At 43.7% G+C, this 22,290-nt stretch overlaps 1 protein-coding gene across 3 annotated transcripts in view; it reads left to right on the top strand.

Annotated features, from left to right (window-relative positions):
* The window catches only part of FAM222B (family with sequence similarity 222 member B), a 36,311-nt gene that overhangs the window by 8,641 nt on the left and 5,380 nt on the right, over positions 1-22,290 (top strand). The window contains exon 2 of one of the 3 annotated variants that reach the window (XM_053961398.1): positions 17,245-17,372. The exons of 1 other annotated variant lie outside the window; for it this stretch is intronic. In XM_053961398.1, the coding sequence (XP_053817373.1) occupies positions 17,291-17,372 (82 nt within the window). In that variant the 5' untranslated portion in view covers positions 17,245-17,290. Of the gene's footprint in view, positions 1-2,437; positions 2,611-17,244; positions 17,373-22,290 lie in introns of those variants that run through there. One more of the 3 variants, XM_053961399.1, reaches the window with a different exon arrangement.

Genomic DNA, 22,290 nt, shown 5'->3' with positions numbered 1-22,290 from the left:
TCTTGTTGGCAAGGGAATTCATTCTGGGAAGTGGGAAAGGGGCACGTGGGTGAGGATTGGAGGCAGTGTCCAAACAAGGCTGGATCTCAGATGGGAAGATACCAGGGTTTTCACCAGGATCTCATCAGGGTTTCATCTTCCCCACCAGTTTCTGGGCAGGAGGATGGGGTGACACAGCACTGATGGAACCCAGGGTCCCTCGGGGGTGTGGGGAAGAGCCCCCTGTTCTCCCCAAGAGCCACATGGATCCTGCAGGAACTCTGCAGCCCTTCCCTCACAACCCGCTCCTCTGGGCAACGAGTGCGTCAGCAAAATAACTGCTTTGGTGCCCATAGGCTTGCAAGCTTCATTTAATCCTATTAATTTTTAATAGAAAATTAATATTAAGCCAGCATACTTCGAACATGTCTTTGCCTGTGCTCAGAAAGACCCTCAGCTCGTGTTTGCTTTGGAGTGTTGGATCCTCCTGGATCCTCCAAGACGCTCCTGGAGCAATCTGGGGCTAGGAGCAGAGGGATGCTGTCACCTTCAGCAATTGCAGTAGCACTGCCACGTTCCACCTCAGTGATCACAAATGTTGGTTGGATTTCAAATCTCTCTCCCCAAAAAGGGTGTTGGGTGTGCCATGCATGGATAAACTGAGAGGAACTGGGCATTTCCAGCTAAAAATGTGCAACAAATGTGTTTGTGTCAATTATCATCACTGTGCTGACCCGACCGGAGTCTGATGGAAAATGCCAGCAGTTGGATATCAATTTCACAAGGACTTCAGTAAATATTAATCTATGCAGTTTAGGGGTGATGTTGTGCAAAAAGCCCCATATTTTTAATTGCCATTTTCAGCTTTGCTACAGTTGATGTTCTGCAGCCTCCAGAACAGTAAACTTGAAACAGGAAGGTCGACTCTTGGAGCTGATGGTATCTTTGTCCTTAAGAGAGATTCTGGGAAAGTAAGCTGCATTCCTTAGCTCTTGCAACCCTTTTTAATTGTTTTTTCTCACAACCTTAGCCTGATCTTATCACCCAAGTAATTGTTGCATCATATTTGCTTTATTGTCCCTGCTGGGATGTCAGATAATTGCTTTATACCTTTTAATGGAAAGTGTTTGGGAAGCCTTTTACCTCTGGGACATAGCTGAAGGGTGCTGCAACTATTGCAACAGTTGCATTTATCCCATTTTTCAGAAGCTGGATGGGAATCCAGCAGGAGAAGGCTTGGATGGCTGGCACCTTCTCTAGAATTGAGTAGCAGCCATAAAGTTACTTGGTGTTTTAAACCCCATCATAAAAGTAAAGCTGCCAGCTCTGCTGTGCCTCGTGTTTGGGTATATCTTATCTGCGGGAATATTCAGCCAGACTTTCCCTTATGAAGTAGTATTGTAGGTTATTAATTATTCATAGTCAGTTTAATTCTTCTTTCTTGCATATTTAATTGTAATAGCATGCTGTATGTCACAGTGATTTCCCAGAAGAACTGTACACCAAAGGCAAACCATTCAGGTATATAGTCTTAAATACATCCGTGCTAATCTTTGTTGTTTAATTTTGGAGCAGAATGGGATACTGTCAGATGTTTCTTGCAGGGAAACAATTATGCAAAATCATGATTTTGCTTAATCTTGTCAGCTGAAGTTTTCGAGCTGAAATAGCTGGTTTGATTTCCACTGATGACGTTTGCGTTGTCTTGCTTATTTTATGAGGAAAAAATGCTTAATGGGAGGGAGGACGTGACTTTTGTTTTCTTCTCTGCAGCAGGGGAGCCTTTATCAAAGACTTCAGAAGTGTCAATCGATTCCTTGCTGAAGATGAAGGACGGGAATAAGATTTTTATTGAGTTTTTTCAGTGATCAGAATAGCAATGCCAAATGCTTGTGTGATTAAGATTTTTTTTAACTTTTTTTTTTTTTTTTTTAACAACTGCGATGGGCTCTTAGTGCTTGATGTGAGAAAATATTGGAGGCACAAGAACTGCAAATGCATTCACAATTTGATTTACATTACCCTCCTTCCAGAGCTGTTTCTCTCTTGTAAGACACTTGGTAAAGCTGAATCCCTCGTGTTTGGAGAGCAGGATTGTTCTCGGAGATTTACTGTAGGAGTTTAAACTTCTGAAAAATCTGTTTACAGTGTGTCTGAACTGGAGCTTAGAGGACACAGTAGAGACTGTTATCTGTTTACTGCTCAGATAAGGAGGTGGAATAGATTGCTGGCCTGTTTCTGAACTCTGCTTAATGAATGGTTGCTAGGCAAATTGCATCTCAATCAGCTTAATCCTCAAGATGTCATTTACAGGTCTGCTCTTTGTGAGGGCCAGAACCGTGCGCTTTCAAACTGCACAGGCCAGAAATTGCTAGCAAAGCAGCTTAGAATAGCTTGTTCAAAAATTCAGTGTACATGTGCTGCTGAGCTGCCCAATTTAAAGTGCCTGTTGTCGCAGGGCCGTCACTGCCTGGCCATGCGCGAGATGAGGCGTGCGGTGATAGACAGGAGGCAGCAGCATCCTTAGCACCGTTTCTGGATCAGCACAGCCCACACCACCACGTTTTGGCACTGGATTAACGTGAAAGAAAGCGTTTCTAAATGGGGACCGCACTGCTGACGTGATGAAAGGTATTTCTGCTTTGGCTGAGTTCGCTCGGAGCCGGGTGCGATGTTGGGGTGCGTACGTGGGACACGGTTAACAGGTGGGAATGGGAGGTGGTGTCACCTGGCATGGGACAGGGAGCTGGGGCTGGCCTTGGTGAGAGAGCTGTAGTCAGGAGAGGGCACAGGCTGGTTGTGTGAAAGCTCCACGTTGCCTCTGGAACGTTGGACTTTCTCCTGCGGCGTCGGGCGAGAGCCAATTAATCGCATATGCTGGCATGTGGCATGCCCACATACATTAGGCTCATGGTTTAGTCCAAAGGAAAAAGTTTCCTAATATAGTTAAGCTTTAACAGTCCCTTTGTAAAGAAAGATAACAAGATACTGGTTTTATTGGTTTCCCATGACAGCGATTAATCTTGTTGCGGGCAGTGCATTGTTCTTTGCATGGCTACACCTTCCTTTCCTTTGAAATACATCTTCTGAGTGCTGTGTGTCATGACACCAAGCACTCTAAAGGCAAACTGGAAAAGGCTGGACTTGTTGAATACAAAAGGCATTTTACAACTGTTCATGGTCACCTTGTGCTGATATGAAATGTCCTTCACATGACACAGTTATTAAAAATACAGGTGTGAGCGTACTGAGTGAACTTCACAGTACTTGCATAGTTGGGATGTGTGCAGCTTTTGTGGTATTCAAAAATACTGGGTTTTTTTTTAGGAAAAGATGGCATTAAAGCATTGAGAGCCTGTCCAAATAAAACATAAATAAAATATTCCACCTCAGTCACAGGCAGAATGACAGTGGTGCTTGCATCTTTACGCTGTGGATGGGAAGAGGGCTGTCGAACAGAAGACTTTGTGATCAGAGAGTGCTTTTCATGCAAATGAAGATTTTATTACGTGCTGCTGAATCAGGGGCTTGTGTAGCGAGAACAGCACAGAAGTGATAAGATCACTTTGTCATAGCTTGAAATTTTGCCCAGCGTGTCTTTCAGATTGCTGAAACGAGCAAGAAACACTCTTATTAAGGGCGCAGCAGTAGCTGATACAACATTTGGGGGGTAGGGCTGTTGTTTCTTGGTAGGGTCTGTCTGCAGGGTTCTGCCACATGTCCACAGCCCTGAGTGCAAAGTCCTAAAAGCTCCTGTTCCTGATGGGATCCCTGTTCAGCTCTGAGTGCATGGGTACGGAATCTCCTCTCTGCTGCAAGCCAGGAGCTGTTAGCATTGATCAGAGCAGAGCTGTCCATCCTTTTGGCTGGGATAGCCTGTGTTGCCCGTTCCCAGGTCATGCAGGGGCTCTGCACCTGCCATGGGGCTGCATTTTGCTGCAGAAGGCACCCATCCAGAACTGCCTCTGCTGGGTTTTCCTTTTGCATTTGTTAGCTAATATCATCTTCCCAATGTCCTTTCTTTCATGGTTAGAACCGGTTTGGTTTAATGAGGGCTCTTGTTGCCAACAGGGGAGTGGATATGTGTGGTGGAACAGGCATCTAAATCTTCCCCTGCAGATGGGGAGCGTTCAGCATCCTGACATGACCTTGGTGAAAAGTTCTCTGGTGTGTTACTTTCCCTCTTTATTTATCTCCTTTCTGTGTAGCAGCTTTGCTTCCAGGGAAGTGTCTGAGCTATTGGAAATCTGTCCTCTCTTCTCTTCCCCTCTCCAGAGACATTGTCAGCGTAACACCCAAACTACTTAGATTGACGCCAGAATATTCTGCTTTTGCACAATCAGGAGGCATTCACTGTAAGTAGCAAGAGGAGAAAAAGTTTAAGATTTAGGACTGACATTTTTAGACACTTTTCAATCCATAATTTTGCACAGTCTTGGTGAGGAAGGTCAGAGACCTCCTTCACATGGGTTGCCCCCGTGTGTATGTGTTGAGCATCCAAGTGTACAGCACAGGGGAAAAACATTCTTAACAGCCATCAGACTGCAGTCTGGAGTTGTTCATATTTCACATTCTTATCTGAAGAGTCTAGGAGCAAAATCCAACCCTACATGTTCTTGGAGAGTTTCAGAGCAGTAGGATGGAACCTTTTGCCTGTTTTTCTCATGCAAATTATGGTAAGGATTATTCAGTGTTTAAAATCTGGTTTATACTGGCTTCTGAATTTCATTTAAAATAAACATCTGGAGAGCTTTTTGATCTCCTGTGCAAGACTGTTGTCTGCCTGCCTCGTTAAAATGACTTCTGCTTAATTTTTAGTGAAAGGCAAAGACCTAGATGGTTTCAGCCCAGAGGCAATCTAAATGCTTCCCCTTCTGCAGTTAAAAATTTCCATGAGCAGATACTTAAAATCTGTTCTCTTAGGGAATGTGGCAGCGATAGGTATCTGTTTTTTCCATGCTGCAATTTGGGATTTGCAGGGCTGCTACCTGTAGTGCCATTTGTACTTCTGCAGAGCCTCGTTCTCCTGGTGCCAAGCACATGCTGGAGCAGATGCTCCGTTCAAGAATTTCGGTCTTGTCCCTATGCAGCTTGCAGTCCAAAGCCCTCCTTGGGAAGATTGCCACGGTGTGCTGCTATCCCACAGTCAGAGCACTGGAACAGGGAGTCATCAGTGATTTATTCAAGTAGCTGTTAGATCCAGAGTCTATTTTCTGTGATTTGACAGGAGCTCACTCCTCTGCTCTTCACTGGAGACTGAAAGCCCGTGCCTGTGGTGAGGGCTGGGTATGTGCTTCCAGTGGCTTTCTGGCTTTGAAACAGGTTCCTGTTGCTCTTTGCAGAGCCTGGAGCAGTGATCTGTGCAGGCAGTGTCTGCAGAGCTGGAGTGACTTTACCTCTTTGTTTTTTCTCCAAATTCATATCTGTATGAGATCAGCTGGTCCCATATCATGTGTGAAGTAGTTAAATGCTACCCTGCATCTATAAGATGTGATTTTTTTTCCCCCCTCCTTTCTAGTCTCTTTGATCAAATCAAATAAAAACGCAGTGCTTTCATTTCTAGTTTTATAGTTTCAAAGACAATCTCTTGACGTGCTCGAGCAGTCTGGACCTGAGTCCCTTTTTTTCTTAGTCCAAAGGCTCGCTGTGTCTTGTGCCTTTCTCTGTATCAGCAGTTGCAATCTGCATTAGCTTTTATCTGCATCAAAAGACAAATGGAAGAGAGCAGGACCCTGCAGGAATGGGAAACAGACTTACATGTGTAATGGAAATATATAATCCTTACATTCAGTCTGCCACATGGAGTACAGACCAGTTCCTATACTGGAAATCTTTAGCCTATACTCTCTGAAATGGGAGTTTAGATTTTAGGCTTTGAAGGCCAGTTAATCTCCTCCAGTGGTTAATACCAACATAAAATATTCTGTGATGTCAAACTTTTCCTCCTAAATGCTTCTTTTATGCTTCTTTTTCCCCCCTCTTTTTTTTTTTTTTTTCCATATGTCAACTATACAAAGCAACTCTCAATTAGAGAAATTAGCATTCAAACACTCTGTAAGCACTTTATTTTTGTCTGCTTTGTGAGCAGCTGAACACATGTCCAGGCTGAAATACTCGGAGCTGCTGCTGCTGCTTCCCGGCGTGCGCGTGCCAGGCATGGGAGAATTTGGAACTTTGTCCCGTGTCCTGAAGAGGCACTCCCGATCCCCTCAGCCTGCAAAAGCACATCTGCACAAATCTCCTGCTCGACTGCATCCCGGGAGGAAAGGATCCCAGTTAAGCCAGACTGAATCATACCCAGGGAGATGAGATGAGCGCTCTGGTCGCTGTCATCCCGATCAAAATCCCAGCGGTGTCTGATGGCGTTCGGAATGTCGCGGTGCTCATTCCTTTCTCAGAGTGGTGGTGCTTAAAGCAAAGTGTGTTACTTCTCTGCATTAAGGAGTCAGATTCAGCTGTTCAAAGCAAGTTGATAAATTGCTTTTCATTAAGCGTCTGAGCGCCAAGGGGTTCGGTGTGTGTTCCAAGGAAAAAATACATTAATTAAAGCTTCTGTAGAGCATTTATCAATCACGTAGTTATAAACACTACTAATGCAGTTAATTGAAGGTAGAAAAATTTACCTTTTTGAATTTGTTGACTGAAGCAATTCCGTGGCTGGAAAGACAAATTGGAAATTAAAACCTGGGGATACTTTTAGTGGGAGCTGCACCGTGGAGGTCAGGGCTGTTGGAGATGGGTTACCAGAAGCTCACCTTTGTGCTCTGTCTGCTGTTGAGGTGCAGGCTGCCGCAGCAGCGTTCTCTTCTCCCACACAGCCACGCTGTGTTTGCCATGCAAAGGAATCTCCCTGCCTGTGGTACAGTTTCAGCTCCCTCTGTGTCCTGCCTGTACAATTTATTTATTCCTCTGTGTGTGTTGTTTTTTTTTTTTTTTTTTTTTGAAGGCAAAGGCAAGTGCAGAGGAGGAAAGATGCACAAAAGCGATCAAAAACATCCTAAAACTTTCTGTGAAAAAAGAAATATTTCATGAATATAAACTTCAGGTAAAGGTGGTGTGTTGGCAGCTGCTGAAGGAGTCAGGTGATTTTGTGCTGAAGTGTTTTTTATCAGGTCTTCAGACAAAAACCTCTGGTGCTTGTGGTGTGCAGAGGCATTGAAGGCACCTTGCACACTCGTGTTGCTTTCCCTGTGGCTGTTTTGAACTGCCAGCTGTGCAAGTGGCCGTTTTTCATGCTTCTCAGGAAAGCAGTGAGAATAGCAGAGACTTTTTACAGTAGCTCACAACTAATTTATTTCTTGTCCTTTCTTCTATGGAGTTGTTACGAGGTGGCCTTTGAGTTTCCTGGGAGATTGATAAGGACATTAGGTCTGTGTCAGGACAAGCCAGCGAGACACCAGCACCTCGTTGTGAAGGTTGACAGGAAAACACCACCCCAAGTGTCTCGTCCAGCTCTTTGGTATTCACCTGATGGCTTCTCTTTTTCTGCTGGTGGGTGTTTTGTTCATGTGTTGCAGCTTCTGTTTGAGGTTCTTAAAATGCTTTTCATCTTTGCAGCTGGCTGCACGGTATCTCCAGCTACAGAAGGAGGTCTTATCTTGCCCTTACAAATGATAAGATGTGTATCCAAGAGCTGATGTGTTTGTGGTCCAGCAGGAAGCTCTGTCGCTGTGCATAATCAGACAGAGATCTCCAATTTTGGATCTTAAAAATGTATTTTTCACTGCTGGTTTTGTAAATGGACTGTTAAAATTTCACCACGTGTGGGACCATAATTCAGTGTCCAGAGAGAGAAATACTGAGCCAAACTGTCAGTGTGATTGTACAGGTCAGAATGGTTCACATGCATGACCAATGCAAACCAAAATCCATCCTCCCCGTGAGCCCATGTTCACGCACCACCAGCACACCTGGTCCAAAAGTGAGTAATTTCCTATTTTTATTCCTTTATGTACAAGTTCAGTTTTTCTTTTGTTACGAAGTATAATGAATTCTGCCTCATCTTATTTGCAAATATTTCTCATTTTCTAGTGGATCTATTTTTAAAACAGGACTCAAAACATATTTTTCAATAGCTAACAAATGTCTGCTGTGTTGTTTATCTGTTGAATAGAGGTAAAATTTGTTCAAAGTTAGCTCTGATTTTTTTTTTAAATAATCAGCTTGGAATAAACAGGGAAAGATAGCTGCTTTCCTACCCAGGAACTGTCGTAATCCGTAACTTCTAACAATATTTTAGAAGGAAAGACTGTCTTCCTTCTGTCATGTGCAGCCACAAGGATTTCTGTAAGTCACGATTAAGTCTTTAATTCAGGGCTTTTACAGAGTAAGTGTGGAGTGAGAAGAGATAATGAAAATGGTGATCTTTGTGAAGCAGCCACAGGAGAGGGAACTGTTTCATGTTTCCTTTCCCCTTTGCCTAGGCAGCTGTTTGCTGTACCTAAGAAAAACTTCCTTTTCAGGTCTGGCAAAGCAAGAAAGCCAAGAGGGAGGAATTCTGCCCAAGAGTGGCATGAGGAAGCTCACAGTTCTTGCATGTCCTGTGTGGTGAAGTAAAGCCCAGAATTATAGCCTCATGCTTCTCCCGCACATGGAACACGTAGGAAAGCTGCACATAACCCTGTTCCTGCTGAGGATGTTGAGGTTATAACTGCAGGCTGTCCCCTATGGGAAAGGGGTCAGTGTGTATTTTGGTTTCTTATCACTTGAAGGCAGAAGGAAGTTGCATAAAGGATGGAGAATGTCTGTTGGTGGGAATGCATGGTACCTCCACTGGGGTATGTGTGAGCAGCATCCTGTAGTTTGGTAGAGGCTGGGCTGTTCTGGGTTTCCTTTGGATGGAAGTCATCTCAACTAACCTTAATTTTCCCTCGTGTTCACATGAGAACAGGCACGTTCGTTTCTGTAAGTCTTTCTGTATTTCAGAGCTGCTGTGATGTTGGAGATGCTGCTCGAGCATGCAGGAAGAAGTTGGTTTTAATTTGCCCTGAGGATAATGGGTGCTTTGGAGGAAGAAATATTTGTTTGTGCCTGACAGTATCTTGTTGAGGAAAATGAGATCTTTTGTGAATGTTACAGCTGTGGGTAGGGAGTCTGTTTTGCATTTTGAAAATAAAAATGTAAGCCTGATATCCAGGGCAAGTTATTTTGATGACAATGCTGGCCTGTGCTCTTAGCTGCTGTAGTTCAACTGTAGCATCCTTTGCTCCCTCCCCAAATATTCATGGAGCCATATACACCCATGGACACACAGCTAAGATACATTCCAGGCTGTGTCTTCATCCCTGTTTCCCACCAGTACAGCATGAAAAAACTGAAGTTGAAAGTTACCATATAAAAGGAGAAAGTTAATTAAAGGTCAGAGTGCTCTAGTGTAGTGAAAATTGAGAGGAGGCAGATACAAAGTTATTCAAATAGCTTTTGACTTCAGGCAGGTCGATTTTCCTATTTCTTTCATATGTTCCCATGGTAAAAGTAGTATCTCATCTGTCTCACAACTGGCCACTAGTATTTGTGTTTCAAGCACAGCCAGAAATCCTCATTTGAAGCTTTGGCCAGGCCCTACAGTTGTCCTGACTTGTCTTTTCTACATCTTTCCTTCACCTTAGGAGTGGCTTGCAACACCTGGCAAGACCTACTTTACACCTCTGTTGTCTGTCAGCTCCTGCCACGTTGCAGAATACAGAGTTAAATCTAAAAATACTCCTAAAAAGAGGTGAGGGCTTTGAGCAAAGTAAAGTAAGCCACTGATTTGGGTCATGAAAGGGAATTGAAGTCACTGGTTTTTCGTTGCAGCTTTCTTGATCTATGAAGTTCTGTTCTGAGCTGTGAAGATGCAGAGGAGCAGGGGTGAGCAAGTGGTGCTCAGGACAGGGAAAGGTGATCTGTGCCCATTTGTCCTCAGGAGACTGCCCAGACTGTGACCTTGTAAGCCTGATGTGAAGAGTCAAGGTGGTGTTAAATACTTTGCAGTTTCATTTGTCTTCACAGTCTTCAGTGGTAGAAAACGGTCACCCACTGCTGTCCTTTAAACAAAGAGCGACCATGGCATCAGGTGATTAAATGCTTCATCCAAAATTATGTCAGGAACCTGTGGTGAGCCAGATACTTCCCTCCATCTCTCCTGTCATAGACTAGTCCATCATCAGGAGACCATTTTTCTAACAAAAATAGGGCCAAAAAACCTGAAGCCAACTGTAAAAGGAGTTGTGTGCAATTTTTGCCTGTGTCAGGGTGGTTATGTGGCTTCAGTAATGTTTGTTAAGTGCTTTGATATGCTTTGGCGAAGGACAGAGTGTTAATAATTAAAATTGTAAAGAAGTTCTGGAGTAGCATGGGGTTTGACAACCGCTTTCTGGTCTGTTAGTTAACAAAAATGCAAAATATAAATGGACGAATCAGCAGGAATTGAGTTGAGCGCTCCCTTCCCCCAGCCACCTGCATGGGCTGAGCACAGAAAGCAGCTAATTGTCTGCTCTGCTGCAGAGATGAAAGAAGCTGGTCCTACAACAGGAAAGGCTATTGAACTGCATGAAGGTGGTAAATTATCAGCACTGAAAACCTTTTGAGTCAGTATCTTTACGTGCTCAAAAAGTACATTATTTGTACTGGTATTGACAGCGTTCGGGGGCTGATAAAACCGGCGTCTAGTGACGTGAATCTTGTGTTTCAGTGCCTGTAATTAAGAGGTCTATAAAACTGAAACTTGTTTTTTTTGAAACTCTGTGCCATCGCCCTGTTTGGGTGTAGTTGAAGGGTGTGTTTGGTGAGGACAGGCCCTCATAATGGCTTTATCTTGGCCCAGCTAACGAGCTGTTTGCAGAACTGCTCTGATTTGCAGTGGGCAGATTGTAAAGCAGCCTCGTGTTTGTCCATTTTCCTGCTAGCAGTTCCATTTGCAGAGTGCAGGCAGGAGCAGGCTTCTTGCCAGCAACAGCTTCATTCAGATTAGGGCTTTAGTTCAATTATGTCCAATTAACTTTTATTGCAGATAGCAGTGATAATTACTTGCAAGTCAATTTTTTGGCTGTGGTTATCCCAAGGCTAAAGTCTGAGCTTGATGGATTTTAATAACTTGAAGTGACGTATAGCTTTTCCTCTTTTTTTTCTTCTTCAGGCCTCAATTAGATGAAAGGTCAGAAGCTATGTAAAAATCCGTCTTACAATTAAAGCCAACTGTTCTACTCCTTGGCAGATGCGTAGTATTGTGTTTTAAAATAATCTCTTGGGACAGACCTAAAAAAAGGCTTTTTAAACTCAAAGATCATAACCTTGAGCTGGCTGCTGCTTTATCCGAGGAGTGAATTTGATGGAGCTGATGTCACACGTGGCAATACCTGAAGCTGAGAGCCGCCTCCTTGGCTTTTTTTAGTGCACTGCATCCTGTTCCAAATTGCTCACCTAGAAGCCTTCAGTAGTAGCCCTTGGGCATGAGTGTGATATGAGCAATATTCCATTTAAGTGCTGTTATCCCAAAGCTGCTTCCTTTTCTTCCCTGCTGGGCATTGCCATCCCAGCTCGGAGAGAGGAGCAGAGCTGTGCATTTAAATTCTCCCTGCCTTCCCCAGCAAACTAATTTTATTGCCTGAGTAACATTATAAATGGAGGTCAGCCTAAAAGGTGACGTGGTTTACAAGCAAAATCATAGTTAATTAAATGGCAAGAAGCAAAAATTGATTTTGATCGAAACTGTTGTGAGGGCTCCACAAAAGGTCCACCTGATTGCAGAAAGCCAAAGGTCCTGTGCTGACAGTGCACTCCCTGTGCTACAAAAGGCGACTTTCTGTTGTTCAGTTTCCTATTTATTTATCCCCAAGTCCACTCGATGCTATTGTGATTTATTGCCATTTCAGAGGGCAACTTCTCTGCCCACTGTTTTGCAGTTTTCCATTTATAAAGCATTAAGAGGATGTGATACCAGCCAGTGATGAATACAGTGCTAGTTTGGTAATTTTCTTCCAGGAAACGCTAAGATTTATCTCTGGCTCTTCAGCAGTCCTGGGAAAGGGCCATTCTGGTAAGTGCCCAAGAATAAAGGGCAGTTTTAGAGCTGGAAAAAGGCAGGAAGCCTGCAGGATGGGTCTAGACACTGTCAAGCAAAGCATGGCTGCCTGGAAGGAGTTGTATTGAATGCTGAGGTTGGCAGGAGGGTTCAATGTCTGCCGTTGACATGAACAAGTCTTTGAAACCCCTACATTTTAGGTTACTTTGGGAGAGGAAAAAGGAATTATTCTCCTTGGTGTTGAGCAGCCTGCCGGGGGGTAAATGAGACACTGAGTTTCCCTCAGAGCATGAAAATTGGCCTGGATTCAATTACGTTTCCTGGCAAGCTCTTGCAGACATTTGTACCAAAGAAACTTCACAGCCCGGGTTAGTTTTTGTTGTTGCCTGCAGCATTGATGTGTTCTGAACTTGGCATGTGCTGCGTGCGCTCGGGGGGTTGCCGTAAATCCCGCCGATGGCTCTGGAGCTCCACGGTGGATATGGAACTTCATGGAACTACCTTGTGACTGAAGAGCAGAGGAGGAGCAAAGCAGAGCAGCCACAAGCCTTTAACAATCCTCACACAGAGGCTTTCTCGGGACCCCAGGGTGCTGGAAACTTGGAATAGTTTGGAGGTTTTCCTTTTGTGTGTGGGTGGATGCTCCCGCTTCCTTCTGGCCTCGGGGTTTGTGAACAAGCCTACAGTTAATCATGGAATTTCAAACATGTGTGTTTACTTTCAGGAACCTAACTTTAGACTTTACCAGCTTGCTTTCCTCTAAACCAGCTCAGTTTCCCGTGTTTCAGTGGCCAGAGGTGGTTTGTGGGGAGTTGTTTCCTTTGTGTTCTCACCCTGTAAGGCCTCTCAGGAGCTTCAGAGGCTGGCGTATCTAAAAACTTGGCAATAACTGTATATGTGGTCCATTTATGTGATGATAAAATTGTGTTAGAAATTTCCTAGTAGTTGCTTGACATCTAGATTTTACTCTAGGTTGTAAAAGTACCGCCTGGTCTGAGAAGCACAGAGGTGATAAATACTAAATGTTGAATATAATTCAGAAAATGATAAATTTTTAAGTCAAGAAAGGCAGTATTTTGGTAACTTCTACTGGAGCTGGTTCCTAGCTCTGCAGGGGTGTCCCTGGGCAGTGGGTTCTTCCATCCTGGTGAGCCTTGTGGTGACAGGGGACAGTGTGCTGCCTGAACCAAAAAACATCCTGATGTGCAAGTAAGGCTGAAGGTAATAGTCATTGTGAAGATGTGCCAATTACCCCCAGATCCCAAGAACTGCAAATCCCTCTTAAGCTTAACATGCTTTGATTTAATTATTAATAAATCTTGGGAGAAAAAAAATCTGTTCACATGTCTAAACCTGCTATTTTGTGGAGCATCCTGCAGTACGTGTGCTGTTAAGATTATATCCCGCAGCCAGATTAGATTAAAATCACTTCAAAGAGGGGTATTTATTTATTTATTCCAGTCTAATGATTGTTTTCCTCTAGAGATATGCTTTATCTTTTTTTATATATATTTTTTCAAGACAGAGCTCGTTGTGCTGCGTTTGCCAGTGTACAGAAACTGTTTAAAATGCATTTTAAAAACTGAAGTTTTCATGGTTCACAGCCCTCCATGGCTGGGTGCCACAGCCTACTGGCGAGATCACTCTCCAGTTTGCAGCTGACTGGTTTAGATGACAGCGTGACTGACCCTGGTACAGTGCAAAACCCTCTCCATTCCAGTTCCCCCAGTAGCACAGCATTCATTCTTGGAGAGGTTGGAGCTTTGCAGGGTGCTGGTGCCCACACAAGTCGCCACGCTGGAGCCAGATCTGCTGGTGAAAAGTCCTGATATGCCAAGTTCAGTTCCTCTCCTGCTCTGGACTAATTAGAAGGAATAAACCCAAGCAGGAGGGGCTGATGCTGCCAATCCTGAGACAGCCAGTAGTGCTCACCTCAATCCCAAATACAGCCCATGCCAGGGATTTCAGTTCAGCTGGTGGTGAGCTGGAGTTGTCCATGCCAGCTCATGCTGGGGAAGAGTCAGGTCAGAAAGTAGTAGTCAGGTGCTGAGTATCTCAAAGGGAATAAATGTTAATTAATTTCTAACTAGAAAAAATAAATGGGGTGCTTGTCAAGATATTTCAAATGCATTTATTTTCAAATACTGAGATCTTGATTATGAAAACCAGTATTGATTTCATAGAGAAGAAAAACTGAAGCAGGATTTTAATTATAATAAGAAATTCAGCTATGGAGTTATGGTTAGCACTTCTATACAAGTCTGAATTTCTTTTTCTAATGCTCAGCAGTGACCTAGATGTCACCAATTTGTTTACTGCAAATCAAGCTAAAAGAGCGATTTTAGGCTTCCACTTCAAATAATTTCTTCTAAGTCCAGTATTTCCTTTAAAATTATTATTGCCACCCCAGTCTTTTATGAACCTTTGGCATTACCTAAAACGATTATCTGCCTGCGGGAACAACTTGCCTTTATAGCTCTCTCTAAAACATTGCTCTCCATACTGGAGCTAAAGCTTCTGTAAATACATGTTTTGACCTTCAAGGAAGCACTGCTGTCATGTAGCAGGAGCCTGGCTATTCCGAGGTGAATGCTGTGACCACTCCTAATCACTTGTTCTCTCTCCTAATGTGCCATTATCCTGTTTATTGCTGTGTGCACCTCGCTGGGGCACTTCAGCAAGAGGCTTTCTGAGAGTTCAGGCTCTAATGAGCGTTAATGATGGAGCAGGTGAGCAAACCCTCCCCTCATCCTGCTGCCAGAAATGCTGCTCCCTCAGTCAGAGCACGGCTGTGCTCTTCCAGGGCTGCACACAAACTTGCCATCAATTAAATAATGTTTTAGACACCAACCTCCTTTGGGCCTGCAGGGATGGGAAGTGAATCCTTGGTTGGTGTCAAACGTTATTGGAGTAAAAGGTGGATGCTCAGATGAATATGGCAATAGTGTGATCTGTTTTTCTGTCTACAGTGAAGGCTCTTAATTTTGTTTGTCTGCTTTTCACTGAGAAATAGGTCTTGTTTGTGCCAGCTTTCTGAAGTTGATGAAATGAGGAAAAAAGGAAAATACAATTATTATTTTTTTCTTGCTGACTGTGGGTGTTTCTGTTGCTTACTCAGGTAAAGCTCTGACAACTCACAGTGGTTTTGTCTTCTGATTAAAAGGAGCTGGATTCTTGTTTTATCTTTTTGGTCTTGCTGGGCATGATTTGGGATGAGGAACTGCTGCCCACAGGCTGTTTGCAAAGTTTCACTGAATGTTGTGTACCCACAGTCACGACTGAATCTCATCTCTAAAGGCTGAGCAACTTTTCAGTTCCTCAAGCAATTCCTTGATGTTGTGGATGTGACAGGTCTTCAGTCATCATTTCTGAAAGACTCCAAGAATTCCATCTCCTTCAGAGAATCAGAAGAAAATCCAGGTTTAGATTTATTTTTCCAGGTTTTACATATCTTGGACTTTGAACAGTGCAGATTGTTGCTGTCTCCTAGGATTTAAGTGGAGGATGATACAAATGTGCTCTGTTGGTGGTTGTGCTGTCAGCCCTGCACCTTGGTGAGGTGCTGTGTGTGTTTCTCACGGCACCAGGTCTGTTACTCTGCGTGGGAAGGGTGAATGGGCAACAGCCTGGATTGTCAGACTGACATTCAGTGCCCAAAACTGTTTTTGTTAGTCACAGTAGCACCCAGCAGTCTCACTCAGCCACACTCGGTCAGCTTTGGGCAGCTCTCGCTCAGAGAAGATGCAGAAGCTCTCATAAATTAATATTTGTATGAGATTTCTTGGCCGTTGGTTTAATCAACCTTTGCGTGTTGAGCTGAGGAGATGCATAAACATGGAGCTAATGAGCTGTACACAGTGAGTAATTGCTGTGCTGCAGGAAGGCTTCGAGTCCACGCTGTTCACTCCGTTGGTGCCAGCCTTCCGTGGGCAGTCTGACCTGTGCTGGTGGTCTGAGGTGAGGTTTTGCATTCGAGTCTTTCAAAGGTCTCTGCAGAAATCTGCTGTTGGAGGTTTCTGGAGCATGAAGGTGGCCGTGCTGACAGTGTCACATCGCTGTCATCGCATTGTGCCATCTCAGCAGTGAGACTCTTTCAGAAGTGGCCTCTTAGAGGTTTTGGCAGATGTGGCTTCTCATGTCTGGGCTCGAGCTTTCTCCCCTTTTAATCTTTGAATTCCTTCTCAGTTGTTTTAATTGGGGTTTGTGAAACAATGACTAAAATTAAATCAGCTTACAAGTCTTGAATCCTTCAACTCTTCCCATGTTTTGGAGGTCATATAAAAGCCTTTCTAGCTGCTCCTTAGGTGTTTTGCTCTGTATAGCAGCACTGAAGCTTGTGGACATCTGGACAAGGAGAAAAAAAATCTACTGATTTCTCCAGCTTGCTTCTGTCACCCTGTTTCCCAGAACTTTCTAAAGTGCTGCAGCCAGGAGGATTTGAGCAGGGGCTTGGACCAGATGGCCTCTAGAAATCTTGTTCCAGCTTAAATCTCTATAATTCTAGTAACATTGGACACTTTGAGCCCCAGTTAACCTTGTTGCTGGTATTCCTTTTGCACAGCAGTGGTGGGATTTGAGGGGAGTTGTGCCATGTTTATATACAAAGAGCTTTAGTGCTCCATTTCGAGGTTTGATTTCTTAAATGCTGGACCAAACAGAAGAGGATGGTGGCACCTCTGCAGCCCCTTTGTGCATGTCTTGCTGTTACCTGCCCCACAGCAGCTCAGGTTAGCAAGTCACTGCTGAAATGAAGGAAGTTGTAGCCATTCATCTTTCAGCCTAATGGACCACAGAAATTACAAGCTGTAGCATGCAGCTTAATCTTGCCACAAGGCAGAGTGCTGCATACTTTGCCTTCAATTTATGCATGCCATGCCTTTTTGTTAAGTGCAAAAGAGCAGCTGACAGGGTTTCTCCAGAGAAGTTGCCTTGGTGGATACCAGTGCATTTCAACATAGCGAAATGAGTGATGGTGGTTTCTTTACCATTCATAACAACCACCTTTGAAATGTGAGGACAGAGCTATGGATTTTTCTCTGTGTGTCAAGCAGCAGAGGAGAGAGAGGCAGCTATTTTGGTTTTAACCCTGCAGATGACCCAGTTCTTGAAGTATTTCCGTTGCCGTTAGGAGATGCAGTCAGGACTGGAGCAGCGGTTGCGCATCTGTGCTTGGTCAGGCCTTCACCCAGGGATGGCTCTTTGCCACTTTCTTTTCTCTGTTCCTCCTTGTATTATAACTTTGAATTGTCTCTCTGTTGTTGCAGTGTGCAGAGGAGTGAATGCCCCATGTTGTGTTAGTGCCTGTCTGCCATGCTGGCCTGTCTGCCAGGACCAGGCGACCTCTCCTTTCAGCTTCTTTCTTACACGCAGATGAACACTGGACTTCAGAAATGTGAGTGATGTTTTGTCTGCAGGATGTGGTTAACTGTTAAATCTGGCTCTGGTACCGCTGTGACATAAACATTTAGGATACAGTGGGAAAACTGTTTAATGTAGAGTCTTTCTTTTGTTATGCCTTCAAGGCATCTGTCAATAAAGGCTCTGAGAAATGGCTGTAGAGGTTCACATGTGTGCAGCTCCTCTGTTCCTGGCTCTGCAAAGGTTAATTTTAATCACAGCAGGATGCAGCAAGTGAGGTTCCTGTGAGATTCGTGCCTCTCTGCTGAAAAGGTTTTGTGCTAAAAGTGTGCCAGCTGATTTGCTTCTCAGCACAACTTTTTCCTCAGTCTTTTTCGCTTCCCTTCGTGCAATTACTCGTAGACACCAATAAAAGTTAGATCAGACTAATGCAAACCTTTTGAGGTCAGCAGCTCTTGCTCTACATACCTGGGGCTCATACTGCAAATATTAGTGAGCTAGCCCAAATTACTAAAGTTCAAAGTTTCCGTCTTCTTTCTGATGTCTCTTTGGTGCCTCTGAAAATATGTCTGCAGAGTGCTCTGATAATTCTTTTTTGATAACTTCAGTCATTTTTTCTTCATAGTTGTACTGGTATTTTTAAGAACAACTTGTGCTTGGGAATGTAAGTTTACTGACTTGAGGTTTTTTTTAACTCTGTCTCTCCTCTTTATCACTGAAGTAGCACACTGATTGTTCAGCTGAAATTTCAGAAATGGCAAGATTTCTGTGTAAGGTCTGTGTACTTGGTTCTTAGGGCTGTGACCTGTCTCTTGTGTTCAAAATGTGCATTGAGAGATCTCAGTTTGCTGATGCACTCATTGCTTTTTAAACCCAAGTGATTTACAGTCCACTTGTAGCTAAACTGTTCATACAGTGAGGCTTGTGATGCTACAGAAAATAAACAGGGAAGATAATTTTGCACTTAAGAGTGACCTGCTCATGGTCGTGCTCCTGCCAGAAGTGACTGACACGGTTCACATCCACACCTGAGCTCCCCCACAGCATTTCTGCTGACTCCATGGGCTTGGTAATTGTAATATCACTCAGCAACAATAAAAATCTTCATTCACCAAAGGACTGGTGATGGCATCAGACTGGGCACCCCCTCCTTTCTTGTTTCTGTTTCCAGTGTGAGCATTGCTGACAGCCTGTGGGGTGAGGGTGTGCCCAGGTCTGTGCATTGCGTGAGATTTCTTTGTCAGAGCTTAGTTCTGAAAGCAGAATGTTGAGGTTCATGTGAGGGCAGCTGTGCATAAATCAGTTATTTGCTAATTACAGCTTTACAAGGCAACATGCTGGTATGTTGGGCAGTTTTCCTCACCTGACGGTACCTGATGCTGTTTCTTGGAGATTTGCAGATCCATGTGCTGAAAGCATTGCTGTGTCCTGCTCAGTGAAGAGCTTTGGGAACTGCATTTCAAAGAATTTAGGACATAAAGTAGCTGGCAGGCACGGGCTGGCAGTGGTAATGCTCAGCTGTTGGGTTTGTTCTGTTTTTCTGGAAGATGAGGCTGCTGGTACAGACCTCGCTGTAGATGTGGGCACAATTAATTGGTGTATTTCTCTTCTGCTGGAGATGCATGAGTAGCCCAGCCCCTGGCCAGGGCAGAGCTGAGTTAATGAGCATTTTTTAATGAACAGTGACTTGAGACTTTTGATGGGGGGTGGAGGCAGGCTGTAATAATAGTGCTGTTGCTTTTATAAAAGGTACAGAATTCCACAGGATTGCCTTTCTTCAGACTTACAGTGTTTGTATTAATAATTTTTAAGTGTAGTTTTCTGGATCAGACTTTTTATTAGTGCTTAAAAATCCATATTAGCTCAATTACCTTTTTTTTCCATATTCACTCTCTAATAAGGGGCTTGTTCTTACAAGTGGTCCATGCAGTAGTAGTTTGGTAGATTAACATGCACATATTTTTTCCTTTAGAAACTGATGACTAAAAGACTTCCAATTTCAGTATTTTTTGTTGAATTCCAGCCTGAGTTCAGGCTAATCCTGGAATTCCTTTTCAACACAGGGGATTTCTCACTGGGCCAGTATTGATATTCTCTCCTTCCTCCCAGTGATTCCAGTGTAAACCTGACTGGTCAACTGGGATATTTGAGGTAAGATTGTTCAGGTTGTGTCTGCAGCTGCTGTTGGGCATAACAGCAGTGCCAAACCTTCTGGGGAGAAAAAAGGTAATTTTTCTGTGACAATGGTGCAAAATCAAGTGAAAGGTGCTTCTTAGGAAGTATTTTGTTAGGAGGGGACATCAGAGAAGAGGAGATTGGACTGAATATGGGATCATCAGCTAAACTGAGTCTTTTTGGGAGGGTTCTTTCTGTAAAGCCTTTAGAGAAACTGCTAAAATTGAGGGGTTTATGCAGAAGGTGGACACAGCTGGTCTTGGCTTGTCACAGTGCAGGAGCTCTCATTAGGGTAGCAATCCTGAAGGCCTGTTTATATTTTGTTTAATGATAATGAAAATTTAACCATAGGCAGCTTTTAAAAGCAGGGGTTTTTAAAGTCTTAATGTGAAATGCACTCTAAAAGATGTTCCATTAGTGCTGAGGTGAGGCAGGGAAATCTGTCTCATTCCATGACAAAAATAGCTCCAGTGGTGAGACCAGGAGTGTGACCAGAGGAATCGGTTGCCACGGGATTAGCAGGAGTTGTGAACTTGCAGCTCACCAGTTCATTGGGGTAATTGCTCACATGCACAGCTTTGCCTTATAATAAACATGAAATAATTACTTTTCAATAAAAGTATTGTGCCTTGCATTCACCATTAGGGAGCTTCCTGGAGCTCATCCCATTGTTTTCCTAATGAAGCTTCTTCCTCTGCTGTTGCCTCATCATTTTATTATGGCCTGATCTGGAATTCTTGCTCTTGCACACAAATGATGATATTCCAATACCAGCATTTTCTTTCAGAGTATTCTAGCATGTTTTCCATTCGCTTAGTTACCAGAACTAATTGTTCTTTATTGGTTTGTAGGGTATTTGTATGGGATTTTCAGATTCTTGCTCACTGTGTAATGCCTTTCTTCTAATATTTTACTGCCTTAATTACTGCAGTCATGGAGTCTTGCCTATGGAACTACTAGCAAAGCACTTTGGGGCACTCAGATACACATCACCTTCAGGCCTGAGTAACATGGCTGAGTTAGCCTGGAGTAAAGGGAGCATCATCTTACCTGTACATAAACCAGGTGCTGTTTGGAATGTGGTTGGGTTCAGGAGATCCCATCCAAGGGATTTAAGAGGTGGTTTGCCTTTGGTAGGATGCCAGACTTGATGCTGGGGTGTCATTTAAGTTTAACTGGGGGGTTATTTTCTCTCAGAGGAAGGAGTTCTTCCAGGTTTGGGAGTAGAGGTGTGTCTGACTGACTGATGGCTGCAGCCTGTTCAAACATCCATGTTTTAGCTGCTTCCTGAAACTTCTGTGTGACAGAAAATCAGATGATTGGATAAAAGAATACTCAGTGTGTCTATTCAGTGTTTAATTTGCTGGTTTGCCTATAGAAATGTAAACCAGGCTGGGAAATTTTGATGGCAAAGGTGTCTTAAAGTATCTCCTTTACTTCCTTAATTTTTCATCTGAAAATAGAATGTGACAGTGTCTGCAAGCATAACATAAACCATAACACAGACAGATATGGTGTCCTTTGTCCTTTGGTTCTTCTCTGGTTCATGGGGGGTTGCCAGGGTCATGTCTTGGAAGAAACAGACCTTAATGAGCGTGGGCAATGCTAAAAATAAAGGTTGGGAGTTCACAAAGGCCTTGGCTTTTGAGGCAAGGTAGTACTGGCAAATGCCATTTGCAGGCTTTCCTCTCTGTTAAGAGCACAGCAGCCCGCTCAAAAGGGCAGACATAAACCACCTGCCTGCAGAGACAGGTACAGGGATGTGCACAGAGAGACGTTTGGGTTAATATTTCCTTTGATTAAGAGAAAGGGATGATATGTGCCAGTGTCTGGACAGCACAGGGAGTGCAGGTATAACTGGCGCCGTGGTACGAGCTGTGCTAGAGATGGGAGGCAAACTGCTCGTAAAGCATTTCACAAAAAATATTTTTAATACTTCCATAATTAACCTTTCTTTTGGTATCCATTCTATTTTCCATTTTCTGACCTTTCTTTTCTGAAAGTGAGAGCTCTTAGAGCACAGCTGCTCTCCCTCACCTGTGACAACAGGAAGCTGCAGGATGCAAAGAGAGAAGTGGCTGGTACTCATCTTTTGGAGACAATTTGCTTGAAAGAATCAGAGGTGGATTTTCAAGAGGAAGGGCTGTTAGCCTGGGAGCAGAAAGCTCTTTGCTGGAGCATTAAATTTCCTTGGGTGAGAGGGCCAGATATGGGGCTGGGGTATTCTTGGGTGGCTGCCACATTCCCTGTTCTCTCAGCACAGCAAATAGCACAGGGATGCTGAAAATTTTAGGAAAAAGGAGGGACATTTTTTTCCAGTGAAATGCTTGCAAGGTAAGAGGGAGGGAAAATCAAGCAAAAGCTAAATTGGATTGTCAAAGCTGCAAGCCATTATTTGAAGATTATAAAATCAGCAGGAGTCCCATAGGAGTTAGGCAGAAGAGCTGTGGTGGGAAACAGCCCAACTCTCTGCTTGGAATGCGATTATGGCAAGAGACACACATGCATTTCCCTAGATTTCTGAAGTTCTTTGCAGAAGCAGTTGGAGCTTGTGAGCCAGGTAGGTATCTGGTAAATCAGAGGAAGTGAAACCACACCTCTGTCTCCAGAAGGCTTTTGTCTCTGTCTGGGGAGTAGCATGTTTTTAATCCTGTGAGGTAATCACATCATTTTGCCATGTGATGTGGGGATGTTGTCCTTAGCAAGGTGCCACCTTGAAAAGCCAGCTGAAGAAATAATTGCAGGCCATAAAATAATCAGCCTCCTTCCATTTGCTG

The sequence above is a fragment of the Vidua chalybeata genome, chromosome 20, assembly GCF_026979565.1.
Source record: "Vidua chalybeata isolate OUT-0048 chromosome 20, bVidCha1 merged haplotype, whole genome shotgun sequence".
Lineage (NCBI taxonomy): Eukaryota > Metazoa > Chordata > Aves > Passeriformes > Viduidae > Vidua > Vidua chalybeata.
This window is presented reverse-complemented; position numbering and strand designations above follow the sequence as displayed.